This window comes from Phaenicophaeus curvirostris, unplaced genomic scaffold (genome assembly GCF_032191515.1).
Source record: "Phaenicophaeus curvirostris isolate KB17595 unplaced genomic scaffold, BPBGC_Pcur_1.0 scaffold_44, whole genome shotgun sequence".
NCBI classification, from domain to species: Eukaryota; Metazoa; Chordata; class Aves; order Cuculiformes; family Cuculidae; genus Phaenicophaeus; species Phaenicophaeus curvirostris.
In genome coordinates, this window is record NW_027206667.1 from 491,271 (window position 1) to 519,084 (window position 27,814).

Consider the following 27,814-nt stretch of genomic DNA (forward strand, 5'->3'; position numbering starts at 1 on the left):
TTGTGGCCACCACAGTGAGGCCATGGTGGCACTGGGGACCTGTCCCCACCCCTGTCCCCATCCCCAGCTCACCAGAGGGATGAGGGCGACCTGGTAGCCATCCACGGGTGTTGGTGGCTGCGGCCAGGTGACACGGAAGGACGTCTGGTTGCGGGCAGCCAAGCGTGGTGTTACTGAAGGTATCTCTGTGGGGACACTGATCCATCAGCAGGTGCCACCGATGGGGACACCCTGGGGTCACCACGCTATGGGGACAACATGGGGATAGGGAATCCATGGGATTGGGACACCATGGGGATGTGGACACCATGGGGACACTATGGGGATGGAGAACCCATGGGGATGGGGACAACATGGGGATGGGGAACCCATGGGATGGGGACACCATGGGGATGTGGACACCATGGGGACACTATGGGGATGGGGAACCCATGGGGATGGGGACACCACAAGGATGGGGACACCATGGGATTGAGACACCATGGGGACACTATGGGGATGGGGAACCCATGGGATGAGGACACCATGGGGATGGAGACACCATGGGGACACTATGGGGATGGGGAGCCCATGGGATTGGGGACAACATGGGACAGAGAATCCATGAGACTGGGACACCATGGGGCTGGGGACACCATGGGGATGCTATGGGGATGGGGAGCCCATGGGATGAGGACATCTTGGGGACATGGGATGGGGAACCCATGGAGGTGGATAATCCATGTGATGGGGACACCATGGGGACACCCTGAAGACACCAAGGGGACAGGGAACCCATGGGGAAAGAATGCCATGGGGACATGGGGTGAGGACACCATGAAGATAGGGGTCCCGTGGGATGGGGACACCTTGAGGATGAGGGCACCATGGGGACAGTGAAGCCATGGGGTGGAGACGCCATGGGATGGAGGCATCATGGGGAGAGGGGTCCCATGGGATGGGGACACCATGGGGACAGGGACACCATGGGGATAAGGAACCCACGGGACACTTGGTGACACAAGGAGGTGGTATCAAGGCTCAGGATGGTTGGGGAGGGAGCACTGGGGGGTACTGGGAGCACTCGTTTGGGGACTTTGGAGACCTTTAGTGACCTTTGGGGACCCTTGGTGGCCCTTGGGGACATGACTGCCATACCGAGGTGACAGCGGGGCCCCCCTCGTCCGGGGGCACAGGCGGGAGTGGCGCAGGCAGGGCCGGTGAAACCTGGGAAGCAGCGGCAGCGGCCACCAACACAGCGTCCTTGGTCATTGCAGCCTTGGGGACACTTGGGGACATCGTGGGGGACATCAGGAGACACACAGAGCTCCTGCGACAGTGTCCGGCCTGTGAAGACAGCACGACAAGCCCTGTCCTCTTGTTCTCCTTGTCCCCATGTCCTCCATGTCCTCAAGTCCCCATGTCCTCCCTGTCCCTCTGTCCTCCTGTCCCTCCATTCCCTGTCTCCCTGTCCCCTCATCCCCCTGAATCCCTGTCCCCTCTTTCCCACTGTCTCACTGTCCCCATGTCTCCTGTGTTCCTCATATCCCCTTGTTCTCTATGACTTCCACAGCCCTGTGTCCCCCATGGCCCCCATGTCCTCGTGTCCCCCATGGCCCCCATGTCCTCATGTCCCCCATATCCCCAAAGTCCTTGATGTCCCCATGGCCATCATGACCTCCATGTCCCAATGTCTGCAGTGTCTGTGATGTCCCCATGTCCCCCATGTCCTCCATATCCCAATGCCCATGATGTCCCCTATGTCCCCATGTCCTCCATGGCCCCGTTTCCCCCTGTACTGGTGCCAGCCTGGGCTCTCCCAATGTCCCCACACCATCCCTTTGTCCCCCATGTCCCCCATGTCCTCATGTTCTCCACATCCTCCATGGTTCTGTGTCCCCCATGTCCCCATGTTCTTCATGTTCTCCACGTCCCCCCATCTCCCTCCATGTCCCCCTGTCCTCGTACCCTCCATGTCCCCATGTCTCCATGTTTTCCATGGCCTCCGTGTCCCCGATGTCCCTGATGTCCCCCATTACCAGAATCAGCATGGGGTCCCCTGACGTCCACATGTACTCATGTCCTCCACGTCCCCATGTTCTCCATGTCCTCCATAGCCCCATATCCCTCCATCTCCCCTATCTTCTCTACCTCCTCCATGTCCCCAGTGTCCCCCAGTACCGTTGCCAGCCTGTGGTTCCCCCAATGTCCCCATGTCCTCATGTCCCCCATGTCCCCCTGTCCCCATGTACTCATGTCCCCCTGTTCCCAATGTCTCCATGTCTCCATGTTCTCCATGTTCTCCATGGTTCTATGTCCCCAACATCCCCCAAAGTCCCCCAGGTCCCCAGTGGCCCCACTGTCCCCCAGTCCTGTTGCCAGGCTGTGGTTCCCCCAATGTCCCAGTGTCCTCATGTCCTCCATATTCCCCTGTCTCCAATGTCCCCATGTCCTTCATGCCCTTCATGTTCCCCACGTTCTCCATGGCTCTATGCCCCCCTCATCCTCCAAAGTCCCCTGTGTCCCCTGTGTCCCCTGGTACTAGTGCCAGCCTGTGCTTCCACCAATGTCCCCATGTCCTCATGTCTTCCTGTTCTCCTATCCCCAATGTCCCCCTGTCTCCATGTTCTCCATGGCTCTATATCCCCCTCATCTCCCAAAGTCCCCCATGTCCCCAATGTCCCAGCTGTCCCCTGGTACCATTGCCAGCCTATGGTTCCCCCAATGCCCCATGTCCTCATGTCCCCCTGCCTCCAATGTCCCCAGTGTCCCCATGTCCTTCATGTTCTCCATGTTCTCCATGGCTCTATGTTTTCCACATGCCTCCAAGTCCCCCATGTCCGCAATGTCCCCGCTGTCCCCTGGAGCCATTGCCAGCCTGTGGTTCCCCCAAAGTCCCCATGTCCTCATGTCCTCCATGCCCCCCTGTCCCAAATGTCCCCATGTCCTTCATGTCCTTCACATTCTCCATGGCCCCAAAGCCTTCAAGAAAGACTTCAGGGCCATTAGGAAAGTGATGGAGGGCGCTGGGGCACAAATAGTATTCTGCTTCATCCCAAGGCTAAATAGAGAGGAGCGGGAAGTCAGGAAGAAGAACTCGATTAATGCCTGGCTCTGAGCCTGGTGTGAAGAAAGGGGCTTTGGATTCTTTGATCATGGGGTGGCTCACAAATGCTAAGGATGGGACACGTGTGTCTCCTAGGGGGGCTAAAGCCCTTGCTAAAAACCTAGCTGAGCTCATAAATCGAGCTTTAAACTAGATGTGAAGGGGGAGGGGGGTGAGACCAGGCTAGACAGGAACGAGCCTGGACATGGGGTACTGGTGATTCAGAAAGGGTGTGCTGGTGAGGACCACCAGTACCTCACCACACAGAAAGTGGGGGAGAACACACCTTGGGGTGCTAAGGGGGATACTGGCACTCTGGAGCTAGCTACTCCAGTTACCAGGCAATTGGGAATGAATTCTGTTCCCTCTAAGAGGGCTGAAGGCTCGGCAGCTCAGCTGAAGTGCATTTACACCAATGCATGCAGCATGGGGAATAAGAAGGAAGAGCTGGAAGCTGTCGTAGGGCAAGGAGCCTATGATGTCGTTGCCATCACAGAAACGTGGTGGGATGACTCATATAACTGGAATGCAGCTATGGTGGTACAAACTCTTCAGGCGGGACAGGAAGGGTAGGAGAGGAGGCGGGGTAGCCCTCTTTGTAAGGGAGGACTTGGACTCTGTTGAGATGGATTGTGGTGAAGAGGAGATTGACTGCCCATGGGTTAAAATCAGAGGAGCCCACCAGAAGGTAGATTTTGTGACGGGAGTCTGTTACAGACCACCCAGCCAAGGAGAAGCAGCTGATGAGCTCTTGTATAAACAGCTGGGGTTAATCTCTAGATCAACAGCTCTCATTCTTGTAGGAGACTTCAGTCTTCCTGATATCTGCTGGAAGTACAATAGAGCAGAAAGGAAGCAGTCTAGGAGGTTCCTGGAGTGCGTGGAAGACAACTTCCTCGCACAGCTGGTGAATGAACCAACAAGGGAAGGTACCCTCCTGGACCTGCTGTTTGTGAACAGAGAAGGCCTTGTGGGGGATGTGGCAGTAGGAGGACGCCTAAGACAAAGCGATCATGAGATGATAGGGTTTTCTGTTCTAGGTGAAGTGAAGAGGGTGGTTAGTAGGACAGTAGCATTAAATTTCCAGAGGGCAGACTTGGAACTCTTCAGAAGGCTGGTTGGCAAAGTCTCATGGGAGACAGTCCTTAAGGGCAAGGGAGCCCATGAGGGCTGGGAGCTCGTCAAAAAGGAAATCTTAGCAGCTCAGGAGAAAGCCATCCCCGTGTTCCGGAAAAAAAAGCCGGCAGGGGAGAAAACCAGCTTGGTTGAATAGAGAGATCTTGAGTGATATCAAGAAGAAGAGAAACTTTTATGGGCTCTGGAAGAGGGGACAGGCCTCTTGGGTGGACTACAGGAGGGAAGTGAGATTGTGTAGAGAAAAAATCAGAAGGGCTAAGGCTCAGCTAGAAATCAGATTGGCAAAGTCTGTGAAAGATAACAAAAAATCCTTCTATAAATACATAAATAATAAAAGGAGGACTAGGGAGACCATACAGTCCCTATTGGACGCAGAAGGAACAACAGTGACAGGGGATGAGGAAAAGGCTGAGGTACTTAATGCCTTCTTTGCCTCAGTCTTTAATTGTAAAGAAAGTCGTTCCGTCTGTGTACAAACCCAGGAGCTGGAGGAGCAAAATGAGGCTCCCGTGATCCAAGAGGAGGTGGTCAGAGCCTTGCTAGCCTGACTAGACACCCACAAGTCTATGGGGCCGGATGGGATTCACCCAAGGGTATTGAAGGAGCTGGCGGGTGTGCTGGCCAAACCCCTTTCCATCATCTTCCAACAGTCCTGGAAGACTGGGGAAGTTCCACTGGACTGGAGGCTGACGTTGTGCCCATCTACAAGAAGGGTCGCAGGGAGAATCCAGGGAACTCCAGGCCTGTCAGTCTGACCTCAGTGCCAGGGAAAGTCATGGAGCAGGTGATCTTGAGTGCGATCATGAAGCTCATGCAAGAGAACTGGGTGATCAGGCCCAGTCAACACAGGTTCACAAAAGGCAGGTCTTGCCAAACTAACCTGATCGCCTTCTATGACCAAGTGACTTGGCAGCTGGATGAGGGAAAGGCTGTGGATGTATCTTCCTGGACTTCAGTAAAGCCTTTGACACAGTTTCTCACAGCATTCTGCTTCGGAAACTGTCACCTCTGGGCTGGACAGGTGCACACTCTCCTGGGTGGAAAACTGGTTGGCTGGAGGGCCCAGAGAGTGCTGGTAAATGGTGCAAAATCCAGCTGGAGGCCAGTGACAAGTGGTGTCCCCAGGGCTCAGTGCCGGGTCCAGCCCTGTTCAATGTCTTTATCAATGACCTGGATGAAGGCATCGAGTGCACCCTGAGCAAGTTTGGGGATGACACTAAGCTGGGTGGAAGTGTGGATCTACTGGAGGGTAGGGAGGCTCTCCAAAGGGATCTGAACAGGCTGGACTGCTGGGCAGAGTCCAACGGGATGAGGTTTAACAAGGCCAAATGCCGGGTCCTGCACTTGGGGCACAACAACCCTATGCAGTGCTACAGACTAGGAGAAGTCTGTCTAGAAAGCTGCCTGGAGGAGAGGGACCTGGGGGTGTTGGTTGACACCCGACTGAATATGAGCCTGCAGTGTGCCCAGGTGGCCAAGAAGGCCAATGGCATCTTGCTTTGGATCAGAAACGGTGTGGCCAGCAGGTCCAGGGAGGTTATTCTCCCTCTGCACTCGGCACTGGTGAGACCGCTCCTCGAATCCTGTGTTCAGTTCTGGGCCCCTCACCACAAGAAGGATGTTGAGGCTCTGGAACGAGTCCAGAGAAGAGCAACGAAGCTGGTGAGGGGGCTGGAGAACAAGAGGAGCGGCTGAGAGAGCTGGGGGTGTTTAGCCTGGAGAAGAGGAGTCTGAGGGGAGACCTCATTGCTCTCTCCAACTACGTGAGAGGAGGTTGTGGAGAGGAGGGAGCTGGGCTCTTCTCCCAAGGGACAGGGGACAGGACGAGAGGGAATGGGCTCAAGCTTCACCAGGGGAGGTTTAGGCTGGACATTAGGAAAAATTTTTTCACGGAAAGGGTTATTGGTCACTGGCAGAGGCTGCCCAGGAAGGGGGTTGATTCACCTTCCTTGGAGGTGTTTAAGGGACGGGTGTACGAGGTCCTAAGGGACATGGTTTAGTGTTTGATGGGAATGGTTGGACTCAATGATCCAGTGGGTCTTTTCCAACCTGGTGATTGTATGATTCTATGGCTCTATGTCCCCCTCATCCGCCAAAGTCCTCCAGGTCCCCAGTGTCCCCGCTGTCCCGCCCGTCCTGTTGCCAGCCTGTGGTTCCCCCAATGTCCCCATGTCCCCATGTCCCCCATGTTCCCCTGTCCCCAATGTCCCCATGTCCTTCCTGCCCTTCATGTTCTCCATGTTCTCCATGGCTCCATGTCACACTCATCTCCTGAAGTCCCCCATGTCCCTAGTGCCCCCATTGTTCCCTGGTACCATTGCCAGCCTGTGGTTCCCCAATGTCCCCCTGTCCCCAAGGTCCCCAATGTCCCCCTGTCCCCATGTCTCCATGTTCTCCATGGCTCTATGTCCCCCACATCCCCTGAAGTCCCCCACGTCCCCAGTATCCCCACTGTCCCCTGGTACCATTGCCAGCCTATGGTTCCCCCAATGTCCCCATGTCCTCATGTCCCCCATGTCCCCCTGTCCCCAATGTCCCCATGTCTCCATGTTCTCTGTGTTCTCCGTGGCTCTATGTCCCCCTCATCCCCGAAGTCCCCCATGTCCCCAGTGTCCCCATGTCCTTCATGTTCTCCATGTTCTCCATGTCCCCAACGTCCCCACTGTCCCCTGGTACCGGTGCCAGCCTGGGGTCCCTCGATGTCCCCACAGCGTCCCTGCAGTGCCTTCACCTGCTCCTCCAGCTCCCGAAGCCGTGCCAGCACTGCCACCAGCGCTGCTGCCCCACAGCGTGGGGACATGGGAGGGGACACTGGAGGGGACACCAGTGAGCTCCCCGTGTCCCCTCCCAGAGCCAGCACCACCAGCAGCAGCGGCAGTGCTGGGGGCATCGTCCAGTGGGACCTGTGGGACAGATGGACACTTGTAGAGACACAGGGACATCGGCAAGGGACACTCAGGGAACAGAGGGACACTTGGGGGGATGTCAGTAAGGGACACCCAGGGGATACCCAGACATCAGTGAGGGACAGGAGTGAGTACAGAGGGACATGCAGGGGACAGACGGACACCCCTAAGGGACATCAAAGGGGAAAGACGGACACGATGGGGACATAGGGACATCAGTAAGGGACACACAATGGACAGACAGACAGTGGTGGGAACAGATGGACAAGTGTGGGGGCGTGGGAGCACCTGTAGGGACATCCAGGGGACAGACGGACACCCCTAAGGGACACCAAAGGGGAAAGATGGACACTTGAGAGGATATGGGGATATCATAAGGCACATCCAGGGGACAGGTGGACAGTGATGTGGACAGATGGACATGCATGGGAGCACATGGACTCCCCATAAGGACACCAATGGGACAGACGAACTTCCTGGGGACATAGGGACATCAGTAAGAGACACACAATGGACAGACAGACAGTGGTGAGAGGCAGTGGTGGGGACAGATGGACAAGTGTGGAGGCATGGGAGCGCCTGTAGGGACATCCAGGGGACAGACAGACACGTGTGGGGAGACCCAGGGGACACCTGGACATCAGCAAGAGACAACAGTGGGGACAGATAGACACTCAGTGGACACATGGACATGTGTGGAGACATGGGGACACGTGTAGGGACACCCAGGGAACAGATGGACAGTGGTGAGGGACATGGGTGGGGACAGATGGACACCCCTAAGGGACAGTGGTGGGGACAGACAGACACGTGAGGGGACATGGGGACACCTGTAAGTACACACAGGGGATAGACGGACATTGTCGAGAGGCAGCGGTGGGGACAGACAGACGCTGTGACCCACGGTCACCACAATGCCACTTGCGTGACCCCAGCACCAGTGCCCCCAGTAACCCCAGTAAACACCAGTACTACTAGTAACCCAGCCACCTTCAGCTGCTCCAGTCAAACCAGTAACACCAGTAAGCCCAGTAAGCACCAGTAAAACTAGTAAGACCAGTAACCCAGCCACCTTCAGCTACTCCAGCCAAACCAGTAACACCAGTAAGCCCAGTAAGCACCAGTAAAAACCAGTAAAAGCAGTAACCCCAGTCACCTTCAGCCACTCCAGCTGATCCTGCCACACCAGGAACACCAGTAAGACCAGTAAACACCAGTAAAGCCAGTAAAACCTGTCACCTCCAGCTGCTCCAGCTGCTCCAGCCGCTCCAGCTGCACCAGTAACCCCAGTAAACACCAATAAACTTGTCACCTCCAGCTGCTTCAGCTGCTCTGGCAGCACCAGTAACCCCAGTAAACACCAGTAAACACCAGTAAACACCAGTAACCCCACTCAACTACAGCTGCTCCACGTGCACCAGTAACCCAAGTCAATTCCAGCCCTTCCAGCTGCTCCAGTAACACCAGTAAACACCAGTGAAACCAAGTAAAACCAGTAACCCCACTCACCTCCAGCCACTCCAGATGAACCTGCCTCACCAGGAACACCAGTAAACCCAGTAAACACCAGTAAAACCAGTCACCTCCAGATGCTGTAGCTACTCCGGCTGTACCAGTAACCCCAGTAAGACCCAGTAAACACCAGTAAAATGAGTAAACTTGTCACCTCCAGCCACACCAGAAACAACAGTAAGACCAGTAAACCAGTAAAACCAGCTACCCAGTCACCTCCAGCCAATCCAGTAACCACAGCAAACACCAGTTAACACCAGTAAAAAACAGTAAACACCAATAAAATCAGCAACGCAGTCACCTCCAGCTGCTCCAGCCACACCAGTAACCCTCGTAAACACCAGTCAAACCAGTAACCCTGAGACCTCCAGCTTTTCCAGCTGCACCAGTAACACCAGTAAACACCAGTAAACACCAGTAACACCAGCAACCCCACTCACCTCCAGCTGCTCCAGCTACACCAGTAAACACTAGTAAAACCAGTAACCCCGGTCACCTCTGGCTGCACCAGCAGCAGCAGTAACCCCTGTAAGCCCCAGTAAACACCAGTAAACACCAGTAACCCCAGTATCCTGCTCCCTGCCTGTCCCTCTGGCCGCCCCCGTCCCTCCCAGTAACCCCCAGTAACGCCCAGTAACTGCCGCCCCCGCCACCCCAGGGGACCGGGCGGGCCCCCCCCCCATATGTTTATGGGGTACCAGTTGCCATGGTAACCAAACATCTGGGCGCGGCCGCAGCTGGAAGGGGGGGGTGCAGCCAAGGGCGGCTCATAGCAACACCAGTAACACCAGTAAACCACCTCCACAGCTCTCAGTGACACCAGTAACACCAGTAATGAATCCTCAAAGTGCCCAGTAACACCAGTAACATCAGTTATGGGGGGGGCTATGTTGGGCTATGAAGGCAATGGGGGGGCTATGGGGGGCTATGGGGAGCTAGGGGGGCTATAGGGGTCTATGGGAGGCTATAGGGACTGCAAGGGCTATAGGGAGCTATGGGGGGCCATGTGGGCTATAGGGGGCTTTGGGGAGGCTACAGGGGGCTCTGGGGACTCTATGGGGCTGGAGGGGCTATAGGGGCTATGGGGGGCTATGGGGAGGCTACGGGGGGCTAGGAGGGGCTATGGGGGACTATAGGGGCTGTGTGGAGCTATAGGGACTGTGAAGGGCTATGGGGGCTCTATGGGGCTGGAGGGACTATGGGTGGGCTATGGGGGGCTATGGGGAGTTATGGGGGCTGTGGGGGTCTATGGGGTCTTTGGGGGCTATGGGAGGATATGGGGAGGCTACGGGGGGCTATGGGGGGCTATAGTGGGCTGTGGGGGCCTATAGGGGTGCTATGAGGGGCTATGGGGTCTCTATGGGGCTGAAGGGGCTAAGAGTGGTGCTATGGGGCCTATGTAGGCTTTAGGTGGGTTATGGGGGGCTATGGGGAGTTGGAGGGGCTGTGGGGGTCTATGGGAGCTATGGGGGGCTATGGGGAGGCTATGGGGAGCTATGGGGGCTGTGAGGGGCTATGGGGGGCTATAGTGGGCTGTGGGGGCCTATAGGGGGGCTATGGGGTCTCTATGGGGCTGGAGGGGCTATGGGTGGGCTGTGGGGGGCTATGTGGGCTATAGGTGGGCTATGGGGGGCTATGGGGATTTATGGGGGCTGTGGGGGTCTATGGGGTCTGTGGGGGCTATGGGGGGCTATGGGGACTACGATGGGACTATAGGGACTATGAGGGGCTACAGGGGCTCTATGGGGGGCTATGGGGTCTCTATGGGGCTGGAGGGGCTATGGGTGGGCTGTGGGGGGCTATGTGGGCTTTAGGTGGGCTATGGGGGGCTATGGGGATTTATGGGGGCTGTGGGGGTCTATGGGGTCTGTGGGGGCTATGGGGACTACGATGGGACTATAGGGACTATGAGGGGCTACAGGGGCTCTATGGGGCTGAAGGGGCTATGAGTGGTGCTATGGGGCCTATGTGGGCTTTAGGTGGGTTATGGGGGGCTATGGGGAGTTAGAGGGGCTGTGGGGGTCTATGGGAGCTATGGGGGGCTATGGGGAGGCTATGGGGGCTGTGAGGGGCTATGGGGGCTATAGTGGGCTGTGGGGGCCTATAGGGGTGCTATGAGGGGCTATGGGGTCTCTATGGGGCTGGAGGGGCTATGGGTGGGCTGTGGGGGGCTATGTGGGCTATAGGTGGGCTATGGGGGGCTATGGGGATTTATGGGGGCTGTGGGGGTCTATGGGGGCTATGGGGGGCTATGGGGACTACGATGGGACTATAGGGACTATGAGGGGCTACAGGGGCTCTATGGGGCTGAAGGGGCTATGAGTGGTGCTATGGGGCCTATGTGGGCTTTAGGTGGGTTATGGGGGGCTATGGGGAGTTAGAGGGGCTGTGGGGGTCTATGGGAGCTATGGGAGCTATGGGGAGGCTACGGGGGCTGTGAGGGGCTATGGGGGCTATAGTGGACTGTGGGGGCCTATAGGGGTGCTATGAGGGGCTATGGGGTCTCTATGGGGCTGGAGGGGCTATGGGTGGGCTGTGGGGGGCTATGGTGGGCTACAGGTGGGCTATGGGGGGCTATGGGGAGTTAGAGGGCCTGTGGGGGGTCTATGGGGTCTAAGGGGGGCTATAGGGGCTGTGTGGGGCTATAAGGACTACAGGGGCTATGGGGGCTATAGGGGGCTATGGGGGCTCTATGGGTCTGGAGGGGCTATGGGGGGCTATGGGGAGGCTGTGGGAGGCTAGGAGGGGCTGTGGGGGCTATAGGGGGCTATGGGGAACTTTAGGGGCTGTGTGGGGCTGTAAGGACTATGAGGGGCTATGGGGGCTCTATGGGGCTGCAGTGGCTATGGGTGGGCTATGGGGCCTATGTGGGCTATAGGTGGGTTATGGGGGGCTATGAGGAGTTATGGGGGCTATGGCGGGTCTATGGGAGCTATGGGGGCTCTATGGGGCTGGGTGGGCTATGGTGAGCTATAGGTGGGTTATGGGGGGCTATGGGGAGTTATGGGGACTGTGGGGGGTCTATGGGAGCTATGGGGACTCTATGGGGCTGGGTGGGCTATGGTGGGCTATAAGTGGATTATGGGGGGCTATGGGGAGTTATAGGGGCTGTGGGGGTCTATGGGGTCTGTGGGGTCTGTGGGGGCTATGGGGTGCTATGGTGGCCAGGGGGGGCTATGGGGGCTATTGGAGATTATGGGAGCTATGGGCCGGCTGTGGCAGGGCTGTGAATCTCTATGGACCAATATGGGTCTCTATGGGTCTCTATTGGTCTCTATGGGTCTCTGTTGATCTCTGTGGGTCTGTATGGTCTCTATGGGTCTTTATGGGTTCCCATGTGTCTCTTATGGTCTCTGTGGGTCTCTATGGGTCTCTATGGTCCCTATGGGTCTCTGTGGGTCTCTGTTGGTCTCTATGGGTCTCTATGAATCCTCATGGATCCCTATGGGTCTCTATGGTCTCTGTTGGTCTCTGTGGTCCCTATGGATTTCTATGGATCTCTCTGGGTCTCTGTTGCTCTCTATGGGTTGCTGTGGGGCAGCACTTTGGGGTCCGATGGAGCGGGTGGTTCTGCCAAGGAATGTTCTGGGCAGCAATCCCAGTCCCGCCCAGTGCTTCCCAGTTCCCAGTGTTCCTTGTATCCCCACCCCAGCTCCCTCTTCCCTATCCCCGTTTCCAGTCCATCCCAGTTCCCTGTCCCATCCCAGTTCCTGGTGCCTCCAACCCAGTTCCCAATGGCCCCATCCCAGGCCCTCCAATTCCCCATCCCAGCTCCCAGTGTCCCAGATGTTCCCAGTGACCCCTTCCCAGTTCCCAGTCCCTCCCAGTTAATCCTAGTGTCCTGATCCCAGTTCCCAGTTTCCCCATCCAGTTCCCAGTGTTCCCAGTGCCACCATCCCAGTCCCTCCCAGTGGCCCCATCCCAATGTCCAGTGTCCCCATCCCAGCTTCCAGTTTCCACATCCCAGTTTCCAGTCCCTTCTAGGACCTTGAGAAACCGACCAGAGCTCCCTGGAACCCCTTTAGAGCCTTCAAGGACCAGTCTAGGAGCCTGAGGAACCCTCTAGAGCCTCCTGGAACCCCTTTAGGGCCTTCTAGGACACCCAGGAACCCTCTAGAACCCTGATGGGACCCCTTTAGGGCATTCTAGGACTACTATAGGACCCCCAGGAACCCTCTAGAGTCCCCTTGGGCCCTTTTAAGACCTTCTAGGACCCCTTGAACCCCTGTAAAGCCTCTTTGGACCCTTTAGGCTCCTCTAGGGCACCCCTAGAACCCCCAGGAACCATCTAGAGCCTATTTAGCGCCATCTAGAACCCTTCTAAAACACCCAGAACCCCTCTAGATCCCACTGTGACCCCTTTAGGGCCTTCTAGGACCCTTCTAGGACCCCGAGGAACCCTCAGCAAGTCATAAAGCTGCAGACTCAGAACTCATCACACCACCTGAAGTTGTCCAAGCAGCATCAACAGTCAAGGGGAACCAAAACCAAGTGGGTGAGGAGGGAGATGCTACGCAGAACTTATCCAGCCAACCTGAATTTTGCAAAATTCTTCAGTCACGTTGCAGAATTTGCATCCAACCACATAAGAACCAAAAAAAATACCCTTTGGAATTAATTATGATTAGCAGAAATTAGGATGCTTTTCCTCTTTGACATGCCTGCCAGGCTAAGATGAAAGATTGCTGGCCCTTCCATTTCTGTACCGCGTTTTATGTTCCCCTTTCAGTAATGAGCTATAATTTGCAGAACTCTAAGTTACTGGCTTTTTTTCAGACCTAGATAGCTATGAGTGACCCATAGATTATGTGTTCAGGATTGACTTTCATCTATTGAAACTAGACACATGCTTATCTTTTAAATGAAACAGGCTATTTGGTTTTCATGGATACTTTATCACAAGCTTAGGGATCAGGAAAGGCTGGACTGCTGGGCTGAGACCAATGGGATGAGGTTTAACAAGGCCAGATTCCGGGTTCTGCACTTGGGGCACAACAACCCTGAGCAGCTACAGACTAGGAGAAGTCTGTTTAGAAAGCTGCCTGGAGGAGAAAGGACCTGGGGGTGTTGATTGACAGCGACTGAACATGAGCCAGCAGGGGCCCAGGTGGCCAAGAAGGCCAATGGCATCTTGGCTTGGATCAGAAACTGCGTGGCCAGCGGGTCCAGGGAGGTTATTCTCCCTCTGCACTCGGCACTGGGGAGACAGCTCCTTGAATCCTGTGTTCAGTTCTGGGCCCCTCACTACAAGAAGGATGTTGAGGCTCTGGAGCGAGTCCAGAGAAGAGCAACGAAGCTGGTGAAGGGGCTGGAGAACAAGAGGAGTGGCTGAGAGAGCTGGAGGTGTTTAGCTTGGAGAAGAGGAGGCTGAGGGGAGACCTCATTGCTCTCTACAACTATGTGAGAGGAGGTTGTGGAGAGGAGGGAGCTGGGCTCTTCTCCCAAGGGACAGGGGACAGGACGAGAGGAAATGGCCTCAAGCTTCACCAGGGGAGGTTTAGGCTGGACATTAGCTAAAAATATTTCACAGAAAGGATCATTGGGCACTGGCAGAGGCTGCCTAGGAAGGGTGGTTGAGTCACCTTCCCTGGAGGTGTTTAAGGGATGGGTGGACGAGGTGCTGAGGGGCATGGGTTAGTTTTTGATGGGAATGGTTGGACTCAATGATCCGGTGGGTCTTTTCCAACGTGGTGATTCTGTGATTCTATGATTCTATGATTCTATGACCTGGCTGGTAGAGACGATGCCCAAGGCAGGGCCATGAGGTCAATATTGCCTTTGACACTGACCTTCACCCTGTGGGTCTGAGCTCTGGGGAGCTGTCAGGCAGATGAGATGTCCCTGCAAAAAGCCAACCCAGGATCTCTGCTGGCCTCTTCCATGCCCCATGGAGGAGGAACTGAGGGAAAGGGCCATGTTCAGACAGGAGAAGAGAAAGTCTCAGGAGCCTCTGAGCAGCCTGCAGTCCCTATGGGAAGGTTTTCAGGAAGATGGAGACAATCTTCTCACTCTGGCACGTGGCAGGAGGATAACAGATAATTGACAGATGTTCAAACAAGGAAGATTCTTTTTGGAGCTGATGATCCAATGGGTCTTTTCCAATCTGGTGATTCTACGATTCTGTGATTCAGGCTGAAGATATGAAAAGCCATTTCCACAATGAGGGCATCAAAGCATTACAACAGTTTCCTTCAGTAAGGGAAGATGAGGTTTGTGATCAGATGAGGAATCTGAACTTATATAAGCCTATGGGAGCTGATGAGAAGCATCCCGGGCTCCTGAAGGTATTGGCTGATGTGGTTGCCAAGCCATTCTCAATACAGCCCGTGTTAAGCTTCATGGAGGACACGGAGTTGATTTGAGACAGCCAGGACGGCTTCACCAAGGGCAAGTCCTGCCTGACCAACCCCATGGCTTTCTACACCAGAGTGACCACATCAGTGGATAGCAGAAGAGCTCCTGGTGTCATCTCTCAGGCCTTTGACACAGTCCCCACAACATCATTCTCTCTAAATGGAAGACGTCACCAATGAGCTCCACTTTGGAGCTCAAACCCTCCTTTTCAGGGACAAAAGCCTTATTTGTAGGATTCAGTCCACATCTTGAAGGGTCCAAATCCTCCTTTGTGTTCTCTTCCTCCTTTAGTTTGGCTGAACTGAAGGGGGGGTCACACCAGTGATGCTTATATTTTATTATTTATTTTATATATTATTATTATCCTTTCAAAGTATTCAATGCTGAGTACACAGCCATGGTACCCACCAGAAATTCAGTTTCATCTTCAGCCAGCTTGATTTTAACCAGAGAATATTCCTCCGTTCTCCTTGAGTCCTGTTCTACTGAGAACAGGGAATTCGAAAGGGCAATGTAATTCTAAAGAGGGCATTTCTGCTTCCCTCCTTTTTATGTTAAGCACACTGATTTTCTTCTGACTGTACTTGGATTTTCTCTGGTAAGGGGCTCCATCTTTGGCCACTTCCCCTGTATCCTCTTTTTCCACAAGTGTTCCTTTCACACACAATAACTTCCCCCAGTCTCGTGCCTCAGCTACTTGTAAAACAATAGAGCCCCTGGTGGTTGTAAAACTCCTTCATGAATAATCAAACAACACTTGCATAATTGCCCCCATGCCTTTCCCATCAGAGCCTTGTGTTTCAATCATTCTCTCAAAAGCTCTGGATTGCTGCTATCATTCAACCTGGTTATTCTATGATTCTATGATTCTATGATTCTGTTTCCATCTGCTGACTTCCAATTGTTCAAATCAGTAATAGAAATAGGAAATAGAGACTTTATAATCACCAATTGTGCATTTCCCACAGCCTAACATAGGGGAATTGGTATAACTTCCCCTATTTCCCTCTCATTCGCCCCGATATTGGACTGAATCCTTCTGCTCCCATTAAAAATCTACCACCCCAAGCACCATTTTCTTTCATTTACTTTCATCTTCTCCAAGACAGCATCCCGGAGTGATTAATAAACCAGTTTTGTCCTTGGGTTCACTGTCTTTTTGTCATTCGTAAACTTGCAAACAACTTAAAATAAACAGAAACCACTTAAAATAAACAAAACCAAACCATCTAAAATTTTCAAGGGACAACTTTTTCTCTCTACAACTACCTAAAAGGAGGTTGCAGAGAGGTGGGTGCTGGTCTCTTCTCCCAAGTGAGAGGCAATAGGACAAGAGGAAATGGCCTTTAACTGCATCGGGAGAAATTTAGACTGGACATTACAGAAATTTCTTCACGGAAAGGGTTCTCGAGCACTAGCAGAGGCTGCCCAGGTTGATGGTTGAGTCCCCATCCCTGGAGGGGTTTAAAAGATGGGTAGATGAAGTGCTTGGGGACATGATTTAGTAGTGGACAGGTACGGTTGGAGCTGATGATCTCAAAGGTCTTTTCCAACCTAAGGATTCTGTGATCTCTACCCAATACTACAAGCAGAACATTTTTTTTCAATGTCTTTCCCCTATCTTTTTCCAAAGTTAAAATGAGGAGATTACCAGGCACTATATTTATGTCACATTCTTTTTGCTGCTCTGGGTAATTCTACAACATTTAAAGCATAACCAAATACATCATTTCATCCCATTTTTGTTCTCTTCTTAGAAAAAGCGTTAATTGCAACGAAGCATTATAATTCAATGACCCATTAGCAGGCCGTGTTCTCCTTCTGATTTATACTACGGCCACCATTGATTACAGTATTTAATTAAATTTTCTTTAGTTGTTTCCAATGCATTGAATACACCACAGAGGGTATTTCTAAACAACACAAACATCTCCTTGCAATGATCCTCCATGCATATTAAAACAGGCAATTGCTGACAGATCACAAGCCAAGGGGAACAAATTGCAGTCTCAAGATCTTAAACAGAACAAATCAGCAAAGCCAGTTTACACAAAACAGGTCAGCAAGCCATTCCAAAGTAATTTTTCCAAATTTAAACCAATTAGGACTCTAACTCTTCACACAGACAATCACAGTCACCAATCACACAGATAGTTACATGCAGACAATGACAAGTCACAAACAAACCAAACGCGAAAAACTGCAGTTCTGTACCAAACTGGGGACTTCAACCTCAAACCAAACTACCAAATACCAAAATGCAGGTTATCAAATCTACCAAAATTGGGGACTCTTAACACCAAGCCCAAATTAGGCACCTTTCAAGCCCAGCCCTGCAGGGCTTTCACCTCTGACTGACAAGCAGGCAGCCAAACCAAAATCCTAAAATTTTAATTCTTCCCAGTGGAATCCTTGCTCCTAAGATGTGATCTGAGGGGGTGGAGGTTCAAGAAGCTCCCAGCTGCCAGCTGGAACATCCTCGACCCCCACAGATCTGAAATCCTGAAAGCAAGTCCCATGTGGGTTGCCAAAATGATGCTGAAAATCCTGGCAAATCAACTTCTGTAAGACTCGGTTTGGGGGTTCAGAAATCAAGCACCATTTATCAGGCCTGGGAAACATGAGGCAGTGATCTCCATCAATCACGTGCAGTGAGACAATAACTAGTGACAGAATAGATTTCCAACTTACACGTATATATATCAATTTTCCCAGAAATCTTATGCATATTCTATTATTTTCAAGGACAAATTTGAATATTGTTATGAAATTTGACAACAGTCAAAACAATTGCTCATTTGAAGCTTTGGCTCCAGCTCTTTCCAAGGACAAATTTGAATATTGTTATGAATTGGAGGAGGCACCTGGAGGTCTGGGTTCCCCTGAAGGGGTGGGGGCACCCTGGGTTCCTTGGAGGGGGCACCTGGAGATCTAGGTCTACCTGAAGGGGTGGGGGCACCTGGAGATCTGGGTCCCCCTGAAGAGGTGGGAGCACCCTGGGTTCCTTGGAGGGGACACCTGGAGATCTGGGTCCCCCTGAAGGGGTGAGGGCACCCTGGGTTCCTTGGAGGGGGCACTTGGAAATCTGGGTCCTTCTGATGGTTTGGGGGCACCTGGAGATCTGGGTCCCCCTGAAGGTCTGGGGGCTCTCTGGGTTCCTTGGGAGGACACCTGGACCCTGGGTCTCTTAGGGGGGACCCCTGGGGACATTTGGGATGCGGGTCCCCTCCCCCTACCCAAGAGGGGATGGAGGAGGGGGGGAATTTGGCACGTGCGGGCACGAGGACCCCCCCATCCCCCATCTCCGGCCTTTTTGGCACCTCCAGGATCCGGGGAGGGGGAGGGAGGTGACAACAGCCCTGGGAGAATCCAGGTGACCGGATTCCCAGGGTCGCCCCCTCCCCCCACTGTCCCCATTCCCACAGGGAATCCAGGTGGCCCCTTCCCCCTTCCCAGTGCTGGACACGTGGCGGGGAACTCAAGGGGTCTCAGGGTTTTAAGGGGGGACCCAGGCATCGGAGCCGGACCCCCCCCCAAGTTCTCCCCACAATTCTCCCAGTGCTCTCAGGAGCTCTCCCGGTGCCTTCAGTGCTCCCAGTGTCCCCCCAAAACTCCCTTTGACTCCATCAGTGCCCCCTGTGTCCCCCCAAAACTCCCTTTGACTCCCCTAGTGCTCCCAGTCCCTCCCAGTACCCTCAGACCCCCGACTGCTCCCACTCCCCACCAGTTCTCCCAGTAACCCCAGTGCTCCCATTCCCCCTCAGTGCACTCAGTCTCCCCCCAGTGCTACCAGCACTCCCAGACCCCTGTCTTTCCCCAGTACACCCCCCTCTTCCCTCAGCCCCTGCTGAGCCCCCTCAGTGACTCTCAGGGTCCCTAGAGACCCCCCAGTACCCCCAGTGCTCCCACTGCCCCTCAGGGTCTCCAGAGCTCCCCAGTATCCCCAGGGCTCCCACTACCCCGCAGGGTCCTCAGAGACCCCGCCACCCCCAAGCTCCCAGTACCCCCAGTGCTCCCACTGCTCCTCAGGTTCCCCAGAGATCCCCAGTACCCCCAGTGTTCCCACTGCCTCCCAGGGTCCTCAGAGACACCCCCCCCCCCAGAGCCCCCAGTACCCCCAGTGCTCCCACTGCTCCTCAGGGTCCCCAGAGCCCCCAGTACCCCCAGTGCTCCCACTGCCCCTCAGGGTCCCCAGAGACGTCCCAGAGCCCCCAGTTCCCCCAGTACTCCCACTACCCCTCAGGGTCCCCAGAGACCCCCCCCCGAGCCCCCAGTGCTTCCACTGCCCCTCAGGGTCCCCAGAGATCCCCCCCTTCCTGAGCCCCCAGTACCCCCAGGGCTCACACTGCCTTCCAGTGCTACCACTACTCCCAGTATCCCCCTTGTAACCCCCCTCTAGGCCCCCTCCCCGCTCTCACACCTCCCCAGTCCCTCCCCCTTCCCCTCACCCGGGGCGGGACCCCCCATCCCATAAAAAGGCCCCGCTGGGACCCCAGACCCAGCCCCGAACCATGAGCAGCGTGACGGAACCCCACGGCGACAGGAAGGTAATGGGGTGCCCCCCCATCCCAGTTCAGTCCCCCCCATCTGCCCAGTTCAGCCCCCCTTCCCAGTTCACCCCCCCATTTGCCTAGTTCAGTCCCTCCCCATTTTTCCAGTTCAGTTCCCCATCCCAGTTCTGTTTCCCCCCCACTTCCCAGTTCTGTCCCCCGCCACTGCCCAGTTCATTTCCCCTTCATCCCAGTTCATTTTCCCCCCCCAGCCCAGTTCCATTGCCCACCCAGCCCGGGTCAGTTCCCCTCCATCCCAGTTCAATCCCCCCCATTTGCCCAGTTCAGCCCCCCATTTGCCCACTTAAGTTCCCCCCCAGTCCAGTTCAGTACCCCTAATCCCTGTTCATTCTACCCCCCCCACTTCCCAGTTCTGTTCCCCACCATCCCAGTTCAATTCCCCCCACTGCCCAGTTCAGTTCTTCTCATCCCAGCTCCGTTCCCCCCCTTCCCAGTTCAGTTCCCCCCTCAGCTCAATTCAGTTTCCCCTAATCCCAGTTCAGTGTCCCTCAATCCCAGTTCAGTTTTCCCCGATCCCAGTTAATTTCCCCTCCCATCTCAGTTCATCCCCCATCATCTGCCCAGTTCAGTCCCCCCCCACTTCCTAGTTCAGTTCCCCCCCTGAGCCCAGTTCAGTCCCCACCCTAGACCAGTTCAGTTTCCCCTCCCAGCACAGTTCAATTCCCCCCTCAACCCAGTTCAGTTCCCCTCCCATCCCAGTTCAGTCCCTCCCCACTGTCCACTTCAGTTCCACCCCCCAAGTTCAGCTCCTCCTCCCCCCATCCCAGTTTGATCTGGTTTGATATTGGCCTGGTTTGGACCTTATTGCTCCAATTCATCCCAGTTTGTCCCAGTTCAGCCCAATTATTATTTGGCCCCATTCATCCTGTTTTGTGAATTTGACTGGTCTGGCCCCTTTTGACTCAATTCAGCATCTTTATGTTTGTCCCAGTTCAGCCCAGTTTGGACTTTGACTGATTTGGCCTCTTTTGCCCTGGCTCCATCCAATGTAGTTTTGGCCTGATTTGACCCAGTATCACCCAGTTTGTCCCAGTTCAGCTCAAATTGGCTCCGATGGCTCAGACTGGCCTGATTTGACCCAGTATCATCCAGTTTGACCCCGTACCACCAAGTCTGACCCAGTTTCACCCAGTTTGTCCCAGTTAGGCTCAAATTGGCCCTGTTGGCTCAGATTGGCCTGATTTGACCCAGTTTCACCCAGTTTCATCCTGTATCACCCAGTCTGACCCCGTTCAGCTCAAATTGGCCCTGTTGGCTCAGATTGGCCTGATTTGACCCAGTATCACCCAGTTTGTCCCAGTTCAGCTCAAATCAACCCTGTTGGCTCAGGTTGGCCTGATTTGACCCAGTATCACCCAGTTTGTCCCAGTTCAGCTCAGATTGGCCTGATTTGACCCAGTATCACCCAATTTGACCCAGTATCACCCAGGTTGACCCAGTTCAGCTCAAATTGGCCCTGTTGGCTCAGATTGGCATGATTTGACCCAGTATCACTCAGTTTGACCCAGTTCAGCTCAGATTGGCCTGATTTGACCCAGTATCACCCAGTTTGACCCAGTTTCACCCAATTTGACCCAGTATCACCCAGTTTGACCCAGTATCACCCAGTTTCACCCAATTTGACCCAGTATCACCCAGGTTGACCCAGTTCAGCCCAGTTAGGGTCACCTTGTCCCAATTTCACCCAGTTTGGCTCATATTGACCTGGATCAGGCCAGTTGAGCCATATCCCACCTGAGTTTGCTCCCAATCCAGTCAACCCCAGGCCAGTTTGGTCTAGTTTGGCCCCAACTCCATCCACCCAAGCCTCAGTCAGATCTCAGCTCCACCCGGCCAATCCCAGTTTGACTCCAGCTCAACCCAATTCATCCCAGTTTGAACCCAACCAGTCCCACTTTAGTCCTCGCCGAACCCACCCAATCCCCTTTTTGGCCCCAGTTTGGCCCTTGGTGGCCTGGCCAGGTTTGGTCCCAGGTTGGACCTCAATTTCCCTCTGCCCTTCCCTCCCCATCCTGGCAGCTCCTGAAGCCACTCCTGGAGAAGCGACGTCGCGACCGGATGAACCGGAGCCTTGACCGGCTCCGGCTGCTGCTGCTGGCGGCAACTTGTGATGAGGTGAGGCTCTGTTGTGCCTCTCATGGCTCTATCGTGCCTATCGCGGCTCTATCATAGAATCAAAGAATCACCAGGTTGGAAAAGACCCACAGGATCATCGAGTCCAACCATTCCCATCAATCACTAACCCATGTCCCTCAGCACTTCGTCCACCCGTCCCTTAAACACCTCCAGGGAAGGTGACTCAACCCCCTCCCTGGGCAGCCTGTTCCCATGCCCAATCACCCTTTCCGTGAAATATTTTTTCCTAATGTCCAGCCTAAACCTCCCCTGGTGGAGCTTGAGGTCATTCCCTCTCGTCCTGTCCCCTGTCCCTTGGGAGAAGAGCCCAGCTCCCTCCTCTCCACAACCTCCTTTCAGGTAGTTGGAGAGAGCAATGAGATCTCCCCTGAGCCTCCTCTTCTTCAGGCTAAACAACCCCAGATCTGTCCCAACTCTGAGTTTGATGGCATCTCCTCATAGCTCTCCTGTGACTCTCACGATTCTACTCTCAACTACTCTCTGAGGGCTCTGCTGTGTCCCAGCATGTGGCTCTGTTGTGATACCATCACAACTGTCACAGTCGGGGCTCTATCTTGACTATTGCAGCTCTGTCACAGCCTCTCTGGTGACCTTCAGGGCTCTGTCAGGCTCTATCAAGGCTCTATTGTTGCACTATCATTATTATTTCAACTATTGTGACAGTTCTGGGTGGAAGCGTGGATCTGCTAGAGGGTCGGGAGGCTCCAAAGGGATCTGAACAGGCTGGATCCATGGGCTGAGACCAATAGTATGAGGTTTAACAAGGCCAAATGCCAGGTCCTGCACTTGGGGCACAACAACCCTGGGCAGCTACAGACTAGGAGAAGTCTGTCTAGAAAGCTGCCTGGAGGAGAGGGACCTGGGGGTGTTGGTTGACAGCGACTGAACATGAGCCAGCAGTGTGCCCAGGTGGCCAAGAAGGCCAATGGCATCTTGGCTTGTATCAGAAACTGCGTGGCCAGCGGGTCCAGGGAGGTTCTTCTCCCTCTGGACTCGGCACTGGTGAGACTGCATCTTGAATCCTGTGTTCAGTTCTGGGCCCCTCACCACAAGAAGGATGTTGAGGCTCTGGAGCGAGTCCAGAGAAGAGCAACGAAGCTGGTGAGGGGGCTGGAGAACAAGAGGAGTGGCTGAGAGAGCTGGAGGTGTTTATCCTGGCAAAGAGGAGTCTGAGGGGAGACCTCATTGCTCTCTACAACTATGTGAGAGGAGGTTGTGGAGAGGAGGGAGCTGGCCTCTTCTCCTAAGTGACAGGGGACAGGACAAGAGGGAACGGCCTCAAGCTCCACCAGGGGAGGTTCAGGCTGGGCATTAGGAAAAAAAATTTTCATGGAAAGGGTGATTGGTCCCTGTCCGAGTCTGCCCAGGGAGGTGGTTGGTTCACCTTCCCTGTAGGGGTTTAAGGGACAGGTGAAGGAGGTGCTGAGGGACATGGGTTAGTGATTGATGGAAATGGTCAGATTTGGTGATCCGCTGGGTCTTTTCCAACCTGGTGATTCTATGATCGTGACTCTGTCATGATGCTTGGGGTTCTTTCAGGGTTCTGTCATGATTGTCACTTCATTCCTCCCTACTATCGCCTGGCACCACAGCTGCAGCAGCTTTGTCCTGGTGCCTCCTGCCACTGAGGGCGCTGCTGGGGGGTGAATCCACCGTGACACTATCACGATGATGCTGGGACACTGTTGGGGACGTTCTCGGGGCTCTGTCAGGGGATGCTATCATGATACAATTGGGTCACTCTTGGGACACCATCAGGGTGCTCTTGGGACATTGCTGGGACCTTCTTGGGGTCCTGGGGGGCCACCGTCAGGACACTCGGGGCTCTGTTTGGACACTATCATGATGCTCTTGATTCACTCTTGGGACACTCTGGGGGTGTTGTTGGGACACGATTGAGACCCACCTGGGATTCCAGGTGGCTCTGTCGTGACACTATGTCCCCCCCCCAAGCCTGCTCCCATCTCTCTAGGGGCACTGTCAGAGCCCAATGATGGTCCTATTGTGAAGCTGCAGCTGCCCCCCTCCCTGCCCCACTCCCTGTCGTGATCTGTGTGACATGTGTGTGTCCCCTCTCTCCCCCACCCTCTCTCCGGCTCCCCCAGCGCCTGCGGAGCCCCAAGGTGGAGAAAGCCGAAATCCTGCGGAAAGCGGTGCAGTTCCTGCGGATGCAGCCCCTCTCAGGTCTGCCCTCAGCTGCCCCCGACCCCCAGGACCCCCGCCCCATGGCACCCCCAGGCTGTGGGGTGTGGGGCAGGGGGTGGTGGAGGTGGTCACCCCATTTCTCTTTGGCACAGACCCTGCGGCGACGGAGGAGCTGCTCCTGCGGCGCTACTGGAGCGGCTACTGCGAGTGCCTGGCCCGTGCTGCCCACTTCCTGCAGGCCATCCCAGCAGAGCCCCCCTCTCCTGCTCCAGGGCCCACGGCCAGATGCCCCCCACCACTCGCTGTCAACCCCACCAACACCTCCGGGTGCCCCGGCTGTCACCATGGACTCCCCACAGGCCCCAGTTGCCCCCGTGATGGCCCCAGTTGCCCCTGTGATGGCCCCAGTTGCTCCCATGACAGCTCTGGTTTCCTCTGTGATAGCCCCAGTTGCCCCCATGACCACCCTAGTTGCCCCACTGACAGCCCCAGTTGCCCCCGTGACCACCCTTATTTCCTCTGTGATGGCCCCAGTCGCCCCCGTGACCACCCCAGTTGTCCCACTGATGGCCCCAGTTGCCCCAGTTACAACAGACCTGGCCTCAGACCCAGTTGGGGACCCAGCCTTGTGCCCTGGCATGGCCACCATGGTGGCCCTGTTGGTGGCCCCAGTGGCCATGAGGACTCACAGCGGCTCTGGGCCAAGGAGGAAGCTGAGGGGCTACCGGGGCCACCTTGCCGTATCTGGAGACCCTGGCCCTGAGGAGCAGACTCGAGGGCACCCAGGGGCGAGGGTGGTGGGGTGCCTCTCCCAGTTGGTCACTGGGAGGATGCAGGGGGTCGGATACGCTGGGAGAAAGGCGGGGGTTTTAGCTGCTATACTGGGAGGAAGATCCCTTTGATGTACTGGGAGGCCTGGAGTAAACTGGTAAGCTGGGAGGAAGGTGGGGTTTTAACTAGTATACTGGGAGAAAGGTGGTTATTTGCTTGTATACTGGGAAGATGGTTTGGGTTTTTTTAACTGGTATACTGGGAAGACAGTGATTCTTAACTGGTATATTGGGAGGAAGACTGATATTTTCCCTGGTTTAGTGGGACAATGTTTTTTTTTAAACTAGTATACTGGGAGAAAGATCACTTTTTCACCAGTGTACTGGGAGAAGAGCTTTTTCAACTGGTGTGCTGGGAGGACTGAGCTTTGTTACTGGCATACTTGTAGGCTGTGAGAGTTTTAACTGGTATACTGGGAGGGAGGCACTGCTGTATGGAGAGGACAAGGCTCTCTTACTGGTTTAGGATGGGAGTCTTTCCTGGGAACGCTGGGAGGACAGGGCTTTCTGTTTCACTGGCACCCCAGAAACATCTTTTGTAATGGGGATACTGGGAAGACTGGTGATTTTAACTGGTTTCTGCCCCAAACCCAGGTCCTTGGGGACCCTCCTCCATCCTCCCTAGGGGGAGGGAATAAATTCCTGGCCTGGGAGAAGCAGGAATAGCTCTGAGTGGGATCGGATGGAGGGGCTGCAGCTCCTGGTTTTGGGGTGAAGGGGTTGGGGCTTGGGCTCCGTTAATGCTTTGTTCCTGGTACGGGTGGAGCTTTGGCATCCCAGATCCCAAAATGGGGGAGGCAGTTAAAAAGAGAGTAGGAAAAGGGATATGGGAGGGAAATGTTCAGGGCTTTTTCATTTTAAACTCTTTTTCCCCTATTACTGCACCCAATTCGTGTCCCATTGCCCCTTTTTTTCCCCTGTATTTCTGGGGGGGAAAACCCCTGATAATTCAAATACAGAATGTGTTGAATCTTGATCTGGTCCAGCTCCTTCCAGCATTGCCGGGAACACAAGGGCTACAAAGGGGAAGACACAGCCCCAGGGTGGCGTTCAGCTCATTTACCCAGTTCAACCCAGTTTGCCCCAGTTTGACCTAGTTTAGCCCAATTCAGCTTGTAATGACCTGGTTCAACCCAGTTCAGGTCATATTGACCTGGTTTGAATTAGTTAAGCCTGATTCGGCTCCTATTGTCCAGTTTGGCCCATTTTCACCCAGTTGAGGCTGGTTCAGCTCATACTGGCCTGGTTCCACCAAGTTAGTTTGACATATTTGGGCTCATATTGACCTGGTTTGACCCAGTTTCACAGAGTGTGACTCAGTTTGATCTGCTTCAGCTGAGATTGGCCTGGTTTGACTCAGTTTGGCCCAACTTGACCGAGTTTAGCCCAGTATGACCCAGTTCCTCATCCTCTTCCCTTGTCCCAGTTGCTCACCCTGAACAGGGAGCCAAGATCTCACCTCAAGACCTGACTCAATCCACTCATGCAGAAATCTCACCAATAGCTCTATTGCTCACCAGAAACTAGAAATCTCACCTGGAGATGTTCAAGGCCAGGTTGGATGGGGCTTGGAGCAATGGGTGGAAATGGATGGGCTTTAAGGTCCCTTCCAACCCAAACCATTCCCTGATTCTGTGATTAATCCCAAAGGTTCATGAGGTAGCAGTGATGTCACTGGGTCCTGGTCCCAGGGAGAAGTGGGGACCATGGGGCAGCACTGTTCTACCTGTTACACCCAGGTCTGGGTTGGGATCAGGGTGTCCAAGTGCCTGGGGGATTGGTTTATGGTCTGGTGGGTGAGTACCCTCAATGCTTGGATCCAAGGGAGCAGTGGAGTCTGTGGGGCATCCTGGATTTACTGGAAATGGCGATGAGTCTGTGAGGGAGAGCTGGCCTACTCTGAGACATCTGGGTCTTGGGGAGCTGCGCTGAGCATGGGTTAGGGGCCAGGAATGCAAGATACCCATGGAGCAGTGAAGTGTATGGGAAAGAGATGCATGGGTTATCAGGAAGAAATGGGTATTGCCACTTCTCCTTGTGAAACCTTCCTGTTGGCCAAATCCCAGAGACCCTGAAGGTTCATAGAATCACCAGGTTGGAAAAGACCCACTGGATCATTGAGTCCAACCACTCCCATCAATCACTAAACCATGTCCCTCAGCACCTCGTCCACCAGTCCCTTAAACACCTACAGGGAAGGTGAATCAACCACCTCCCTGGGAAGCCTCTGCCAGTATCCCATGACCCTTTATGTGAAAAATTCTTTCCTAATGTCCAGCCTGAACCTCCCTTGGAGGAGCTTGAGACCATTTACTCTCGTCCTGTCCCCTGTCACTTGGGAGACGAGCCCAGCTCCCTCCTCTCCACAACCTCCTTTCAGGTAGTTCAAGAGAGCAATGAGGTCTCCCCTCAGCCTCCTCTTCTCCAGGCTAAACACCTCCAGCTCTCTCAACAAGCTCCTCTTGTTCTCCAGCCCCTTCACCAGCTTCGTTGCTCTTCTCTGGCCTCGTTCCAGAGTCTCAACATCCTTCTTGTGGTGAGGAGCCCAGAACTGACCCCAGGATTTGAGATGCGGTCTCACCAGTGCCGAGTCCAGAGGGAGAATAACCTCCCTGGACCTGCTGGCTACATTGTTTCTGAACCAAGCCAAGATGCACCACTGAGTACAGAAATGACACCACCAGATCCAAGGATGAGGAGGAGGTGGATGGAGGCTTCAAGTAGGCAAACAGGCAAGCGCATATAAACAGGGAGACCACGGCCAGGTGTGGGAGGCAGGTGGAGAAGGCTTTGTACTGTCCCTGCTCCGAGGGGATCCTCAGCACAGCCCTAAAGGTCTGCATATAGGACACCACAATGAAAAGAAAACAGCTGAAAAGTAAACAGGCACTAAGCACAAGAAGTCCAACTTCCCTGAGGTAGGAGTTAGAGCAGGAGAGCTTGAAGATCTGTGGGATTTCACAAAAGAACTGGTCCACAGCTTTGCCCTGGCAGAGGGGCAGGGAAAATGTATTGGCCATGCGCATCAGAGCAGTGAGAAATTCAACGACACAGGCAGCTGCTGCCATATGGACACAAGCTCTGGTGCCCAGGAGGGTCCCGTAGTGCAGGGGTTTGCAGATGGCATCGTACCGCTCG

The 27,814-nt window shown here is 54.4% G+C and overlaps 2 protein-coding genes across 2 annotated transcripts in view; one reads left to right on the forward strand and one right to left on the reverse strand.

Annotated features, from left to right (window-relative positions):
• Nucleotides 1-9,055, reverse strand: part of LOC138733881 (tenascin-X-like) — a 59,054-nt gene extending 49,999 nt beyond the window's left edge. The window contains exons 1-4 of the mRNA XM_069881391.1: nt 9,006-9,055; nt 6,899-7,125; nt 1,138-1,326; nt 73-185 (exon numbers count right to left, since the gene is read on the reverse strand). Of these exons, the coding sequence (XP_069737492.1) occupies nt 73-185; nt 1,138-1,326; nt 6,899-7,112 (516 nt within the window). The 5' untranslated portion in view covers nt 7,113-7,125; nt 9,006-9,055. The remainder of the gene's footprint in view (nt 1-72; nt 186-1,137; nt 1,327-6,898; nt 7,126-9,005) is intronic.
• A 10,450-nt stretch (nt 9,056-19,505) lies between these two features.
• Nucleotides 19,506-25,072, forward strand: LOC138733882 (transcription factor HES-7-like). Its single transcript, XM_069881392.1, has 5 exons — nt 19,506-19,541; nt 21,585-21,680; nt 23,807-23,885; nt 23,999-24,173; nt 25,066-25,072. The coding sequence occupies exons 1-5, from the start codon at nt 19,506-19,508 to the stop codon at nt 25,070-25,072; spliced, it is 393 nt and encodes a 130-aa protein (XP_069737493.1).
• Nucleotides 25,073-27,814: the final 2,742 nt, after the last annotated feature.